The sequence below is a fragment of the Physella acuta genome, unplaced genomic scaffold (genome assembly GCF_028476545.2).
Source record: "Physella acuta isolate Inbredline_101_S28 unplaced genomic scaffold, ASM2847654v3 ptg001456l, whole genome shotgun sequence".
In the NCBI taxonomy this organism is placed as follows: domain Eukaryota; kingdom Metazoa; phylum Mollusca; class Gastropoda; family Physidae; genus Physella; species Physella acuta.
In genome coordinates, this window is record NW_026732971.1 from 247501 (window position 1) to 255298 (window position 7798).

A 7798-nucleotide genomic window follows, 5' to 3' on the forward strand; every position below is an offset into this window, starting at 1 on the left:
CGTTGATTTCTAAGCACAAAACATTAGTTGAAACAATGCTTGCTTCTTTGAATTGTGTGCGATTAATTTTTTATCACGATAAACGTATCATTACTTTATAATTGTGAATATCTTGATTAGATATTAATTCTCCATCAGTAGATAAAGAAAAAATGACAATATAATTTTTAATAACATTGCATTTATATTGAATCGATACTTCGTCATTTTAAATACACTTTAAAAATATCATCGAACTAATAGTCAGTTATTTAAGAGATAAATGACTTCCTAACATCAATGGTTATATAGTTTAGAGATGTCTCCAACTTCTAACGTTTTCTTAATTTTTTTTTACCTTCATAACAACGTGGAGGTACATATCCGTCCATACAACCATGAATACAGGCGCCTGTCTCATTATCACAGTCGGTTTTGTTGCAGTATGAGCTGCAGGGTTTATGGCATCTGACACCCCATTTGGAAGGAACACATTCTAAAATAGTGGCCTGACAGTGAGTACCCCAACTCCCTCTGACAGTCATTAGCCAATCTACCTATAAAAGTGTGTAACTAATATCACTTTTATAGAGATTAGCCAATCTTCCCTGGACAGTGATTAGCCAATCTACCTATAAAAGTGTGTAACTAATCTTTCTATTATAGAGATTAGCCAATCTTCCCTGGACAGTGATTAGCCAATCTACCTATAAAAGTGTGTAACTAATCTTTCTATTATAGAGATTAGCCAATCTTCCCTGGACAGTGATTAGCCAATCTACCTATAAAAGTGTGTAACTAATCTTTCTATTATAGAGATTAGCCAATCTTCCCTGGACAGTGATTAGCCAATCTACCTATAAAAGTGTGTAACTAATCTTTCTATTATAGAGATTAGCCAATCTTCCCTGGACAGTGATTAGCCAATCTACCTATAAAAGTGTGTAACTAATCTTTCTATTATAGAGATTAGCCAATCTTCATTTGACAGTGATTAGCCATTCTACCTATAAAAATGTGTAATTAATCTCCCAATTATAGAGATTAGCCAATCTCCCTATTATAGAGATTAGCAATTCTTCATATTAAAGTTATTCATCTATCTCACTGGGTTATATTCATCAATACATGATACATTAGAAAAGAGTAGCATTTTATATTATATAAAACTGTGTGTACTAATGATATGGTTTGTATTACATACATTTCTTACATTATACTTTTATTTTGACAACTGTAATTTTAATGATGTGGTTTTTAATACATATATTTCTTATATTTTACTTTTACCTTTACATTTGTAACCCTGAAATCCTGGTAAACATCCGCTAACACAAGAGCCGTTATATTTTTCACATTTGCCTTGTTTGCAGTTAGGACTGCAGGTACGATTACAGTATTTACCCCATTTGCCGTCCTTACAGCCTAAAATACATGTTGATACCTATTACCCGAGGTCTCTATTCTGGAATCTATTTTAAAACTACATGTAAAATCCCCATACACAACAACTTGCATTTTTAAGTGTAATGATGAGCATGTCACCACTAGGGGGGGGGGGGGGGGGCGGTGTGGCAGGATTGTAGAGCATACGACTGCTAACCCAAAAGTCTCGAGTTTAAGTCCCTATGATGTCCCAAGTCCACCCAGCTCCGACAAGTACCTGACACGTTATGGGAAACCATCGCAGTTGGACATAATACTGCCCCACATTACCCCCATCAAAAGCCGATGTAATTGAACCTGATAAACTCTACTTCATCTGCTCAATGTGTCTTCGGCAAATACGGGAAAAGAAGATGATAATGATGTGACATAAAAATATGTAGTTGTTGCATCTCTTGGAAGACTAGTGTAAAGTGTGCTTGATTTTAAAAACATTGTTTAAATATGATAGTATCTAATAAACCGCACATGGTTCTATCAAATAATTCCGAGTGCCGTTCTAGCAACTTATGTCATGTGATATACTCGCTGTTGTCGATCCTTAAAACAAGTTTTCGCTTACTTAAAACATTCGTACAATTTTTATAATTAAATAAAAAATAAATGAATTAGAGGTACTTAAATAAAATACAAATTTTAACAACGCCAACAAACAACATTACATCAAATTAATTTTACGTTTTAGAACTTAACACACTAGTTAAGACCAAGATATAGTTACCATGGAGACATGCGCCATCATAAGCATCGCAGCCGAATACGCATCCATCACTGCATTTGTTTTCACAGTTCTTAGATCCCCACGTTTGAATCGGACACTGTGGAACTTATTTTAACAAGTTCATTAGGGGAACAATTCGAATGTTGCGTTCTAATACTAAACGTTCTACCAAGTATTGTTTTAGCGACGATGTCTTATCATTAAGAGTTTAGTACATTTCTAATTTTTTTTAAAATGCCCGTTCTACTAGATGTCTCGAATTTCTAACTTTTTATTTTCTCGTATATACGAAGTATAGAGTAAGTCTTGTATTCGTGCAAAAAGCAATCGATATTTTTTCAAATCTGGACGTTTTACACCTCCCTGGGTCGGAAAAACATAATTTTGCAATCTTGTCCGTATTGTCTGTGTGTGTGTGTATGTGCGTATGTGTGTGTGTGTAAACACGATAACTTGAGTACCGTTACAACTAGGTTGATGAAACTTCAAATATAAGTATTATATAAAAATCGTTGATCCGTATCAACTTTTGAGCGATTTCCAATAACAGGAAATGGAACTTTTTCTACGAGATTTTATTCTATTTTAAAAAGTTAAAGTATTTAAAATGGATTAAAAATCATGCTTTTATCCCAAGTTGCCATCCCCTGTTCTTTCATATAAGAATATTTGAAATTTTTTTTAGGGGAGATCACTCCCGGTTTATTTACCTTCTTCACAAAATGGACGTTTATATCCCTTCTTACACCCATAAATACATTCGCCAGTCTCATTGTTACAGTGGCTGTTGAAGCAGTGTGGGCTGCAGGATTTTTCGCATTTGTCACCCCACTTCCGAGGAGCACATTCTAAAAAAATTGTTTGACAGTGAGTAACAAATCTCCCTCTGACCATGATTTGCCAATCTCGATAGACAGTGATCATCCAATCTACCTATAAAAGTGTTTTACTAGTCTCCCTATTATATAGATTAATCAACCTTCCTATGACAGTGATTAGCCAATCTTTTTATTTAAGTGATAAATAAATCACGCAGAACTATATCCATTAATACATTATAAAATAATAGCATTTAATATAACACTTATATTTAAATTATATTAATTTCTATTTTTAATCATATTTTTCATGGATACATTAAACCCGAAAATAAAATGCGTATATTGAATCTAAAAATGTAGGGGACTGTGTGGTTAGATGGTAGAGCTTTTGACTGCTTATTTGAATGTCTTGAGTTCAATTCCTGAGGACTTAGCCCATCCATTAAGCTCTTAAGTATACCTAACTCACGTTAGGAAATACAAGGTTGCTGATTATAATGTTGACCATAATATCCCTCTATATTTCAGATACACTGAAACAGATGAACTCTAATTTAACTGTCCTATGTGTCTTCGGAACGAACCGGAAAATAAGGTGATGTTTGAAATATACTCAGCAGGCTAGCTATGTATGTTTGATAAGCACGAACAAGTTTAAATAATTTATTTTCCTCCTTGCAGATAGCACAATGATTTTTCTATTCCAATGCATATACCTTTTCAAAATGATTGAGAACCATTGAAGTGAATAAACGTCATACTTTTTTTCATTTTTTACAGACTACACATAAAATTTCTTTAAATTAACATTTTATCCCTTTTAGACATCCTGCAGAATGCGTTCAGTCAATGATCTGTTTTTAATACATATATTTCTTATATTTTACTTTTACCTTGACAATTATAACCAAAATGATCTGGTTTTAATACATATATTTCTTATATTTTACTTTTATATATTTCTTACATTTTACTTTTACCTTGACAATTGTAATCTTAACGATCTGGGTTTTAATATATATATATATATATATATATATATATATATATATATATATATATATATATATATATATATATATATATATATGTGTGTGTGTGTGTGTGTGTGTATATTTATATATATAATTCTCTTCTTGGAGAACATAGAAAACACATAGCTGTAAGCGCGCCTAGCAGCCCCCTCTCTACCTCTCTAACCATATCCCTACCACCCCCACCCCACATGGTCAGGTGAGCTGTGGTTCACGCTAAATATTTACAATCGAAGAGCCGGGTTTAGTGATTGCTATTAGGGGCAGATAATTTAGTTTGAAACTATTTTAAACTTAGGGGAGGTAACTAAGAGGAGGGTGCTTTCACTGAGGGAGAGGGGATAGGGTAGGGGTTGGGGGAAAGGAGGGTGGGCGGGGGCGGTTTTCGTCCTTAACAACCTACTGATAGTGTTTTATTAAAGCAAATATTTTCAGTGGCAGCATTGGTACTGTCGAATTCACAAATTATGAATTCTTGAAAAGAAGAAAAAAAACAACAACTAAATAGCGGCGTAGTCGCTAGTTTCTTATATTTTACTTTTACCTTGACAATTGTAACCATAATGATCTTGGTTTTAATACATATATTTCTGATATTTTACTTTTACCTTGACAATTGTAACCATAATGATCTTGGTTTTAATACATATATTTCTTATATTTTACTTTTAACTTGACAATCGTAACCATAATGATCTGGGTTTTAATACATATATTTCTTATATTTTACTTTTATATATTTCTTATATTTTACTTTTACCTTGACAATTGTAACCATAATGATCTTGGTTTTAATACATATGAAGGGCTCAGTGGAAAAAGTACTTAAGTGTATTTTGAGAGTTTTGAGAAAAATGAGTGCAAAGTTTTAAAATTGTTATTGAAATACCAAAACAGCTGATGCAGAGTATTCAAATTAAGCTACTTCGGTACTTTATCCATGGCCCAAATTTACAGGGATGGTTAAGGGGAGGTAGTCAAATAATATACCGGTCTTAACTCATTTTTGAAAAAATGTAACTTAAGTACTTTTTCCACTGAGCTTTCATATATTTCTTTTATTTTAGTTTTACCTTGACAATTGTAACCATAATGATCTGGGTTTTAATACATATATTTTTTATATTTTACTTTTATATATTTCTTATATTTTACTTTTACCTTGACAATTGTAACCCTGAAATCCTGATGAACATCCGCTAACACAAGTGCCGTTATCTTTGTGACAGTCGCCATCTATGCAGTTAGGACTGCAGGTAAGATTACAGTAAGCGCCCCATTTGCGTGCAGTACAGCCTGAAATACATGTTGATACATATTACCTGAGATCTCTATTCTGGAATCTATTTTAAAAATACATGTACAATCCCCATACACAACAACTTGCATTTATAAGTGTAATGATGAGCATGTCACCACTAGGGGGGGGGGGGTTGGGGGTGTCGGTGTGGCAGGATGGTAGAGCATACGACTGCTAACCCAAAAGTCTCGAGTTTAAGTCCCTATGATGTCCCAAGTCCACCCAGCTCCGACAAGTACCTGACACGTTATGGGAAACCATCGCAGTTGGACATAATACTGCCCCACATTACCCCCATCAAAAGCCGATGTAATTGAACCTGATGAACTCTACTTCATCTGCTCAATGTGTCTTCGGCAAAAACAAGAAAATAAGATGATAATGATGTCACAAAAAATATGTAGTTGTTTCATCTCATGGAAGACTAGTGTACTTGATTTTAAAAACATTGTTGAAATGTGATAGTATCTAATACACCGCACATGGATTATATCAAAAAATTCCGTGTAGTTCGAGCTACATATGGCACTTGATATGCTCGTTGTTGTCGCTACTTAAAACAAGTTTCTAGCCTGCGTTTCTATCTTATTATTAAATAGCACACTTACTATCTTTTAAATACATTTTTAATGATTTCTTTAAAAAAATGTATATAGTTTTTATAATTAAATTTAAAAAAATAGACCCACATATATAAAATATAATTTGTACAACTCTAACAAACAAGATTACATCAAATTAATTTTACGTTTTAGAAATTATCACACTAGTTAAGACCGACTAAGATATAGTTACCATAAAGACAGACGCCATTATAAATATCGCAGCCTGCTACACATCCATCACTGCATTGGTCTTCACAGTCGACAGGTCCCCATTTTAGGGTCGGACACTGTATAACTTATTTTAACAAGTTCATTAGAGGAACAATTCGAATATTGAGTTATAATATTAAACGTTCTACCAATGGTTGTTTAGCAACAATGCTTTTTACTAAAATTTTAGTAAATTTCTGTATTAATTGTGTGGTACTCGGTATTTTCTCCAACACAATTAAGTATTACGTGTCAACCTGTTACGCGACATATACGCCGTTGGCGCCGATTTCAGCTTGCTTTTCCTTTGGATTTGTTTCCATAGACTATGTTCATCCAAGGTCATACAAGGCAGCAGTTGTTTGATTTTGGAGTGTTCTCTCCCAGATGTGTTGCTGTCCCCTTAGCTTTACCGACATGACAGCGCCAACCGCATCACTATTCTAAAGTAAAATAATGTTGCAATCATCGCAAAATCAAATCCTTTAATTTAACTTGTATGTTGTTCATTATTATTATTTTACGTTGTTATACCTGTTGATAATTAAGAAGTATCCATTGTATTTTTTTATTATGAATAAATTATGTTAAATATTTCATTGTTGTACTTATTACTTTATTTCACTTCTAAAAAGCAATTTTATTTTGGCAGGTTAAGGCCACTTGTATTACGTCTGCTAGCCCGAAAGTTTCGAGTGGGTCCCGGGCTGTGGGACATGCATTAGTCCACCCATCTCTTGAACTTGACTCACATTTGGAAAACTGATGCGGCTGGACCAAGTGCTGACCACACTATAACTCTGTATCTCGAGATCATTGAAACATATAAACTCTACTTCATCTGCCCCAGTAAAAGATGATAATAAAATTGCTTTAATAGTTTAAATCTATCATAATTTACCTTCTTTGCAATAAGGAGGCGAGTACCCAGATTTACAACCTCCAATACATAAACCTTGTACTACGTCACATTCTCCGTAACATTTTTCCGGGCAATTATTTGAACAGCCTCGACCCCATCTCTTATTCGTGCATTCTAAAATGTAAGTTTTACAAGCACATTATTTTCATTTATTTAATACACTATCGCACAAATTAGAAAATATGTTTTAATAAAGATTATAGATAGGGTTCATGCGAGTATATATTTCGCAAAACGTAAGATCGGCAAGGACCAATAGCAAATCGGAAAACAATAGTCGATAGACGGGGGATTTAAAGCCCGCAAATGAGGGTGGGGCAAGCACGTCTTGAGAATAGGGCTGTTAAGTAGGTCACCAACCAGTTCTACGGCTCAATAAAACCTGCATGAGCCATAGAACTGGTTGGTGACCTACTTACCAGCCCTATACACGAGAGCAACATTGCGAGGTCAGCATTGCATTGGAACCTCCAGGGGGAAAAAGTAGGTTATCCTCGAAAATGACAATGGAAGGAGAAGCAAGGGACTTACGTGGGCTCAACTAAAGAGAGCCGGTCAGAACAGTCCGTGGAGAGATGTTGCTGAAGCCCTTTGCCCCTCAAGGGCTTCATTAAATTACGCCAAAAAAAATAATAATTTGTGTTAAGTAGTTATCCGTATATATTTAAACAGTGTTGTTGTTTAAGTATGGTTAACGTAATGTCAGGTCAAGCAGTTTGTTTTGCAAAGTAACATATTGTAAAAAAAAAGGATTTCTAAA

General features: G+C 34.1%; 1 protein-coding gene across 1 annotated transcript in view; it reads right to left on the reverse strand.

The window, feature by feature from the left end:
• Positions 1 to 7481, reverse strand: part of LOC131928032 (multiple epidermal growth factor-like domains protein 10) — a 13624-nt gene extending 6143 nt beyond the window's left edge. Inside the window, exons 1-6 of the mRNA XM_059283929.1 lie at positions 7458 to 7481; positions 6097 to 6193; positions 5163 to 5297; positions 2857 to 2994; positions 2147 to 2251; positions 1270 to 1404 (exon numbers count right to left, since the gene is read on the reverse strand). Coding sequence (XP_059139912.1) covers positions 1270 to 1404; positions 2147 to 2251; positions 2857 to 2994; positions 5163 to 5297; positions 6097 to 6193; positions 7458 to 7481 — 634 coding nt within the window. The remainder of the gene's footprint in view (positions 1 to 1269; positions 1405 to 2146; positions 2252 to 2856; positions 2995 to 5162; positions 5298 to 6096; positions 6194 to 7457) is intronic.
• Between the last annotated feature and the right edge of the window lie 317 nt (positions 7482 to 7798).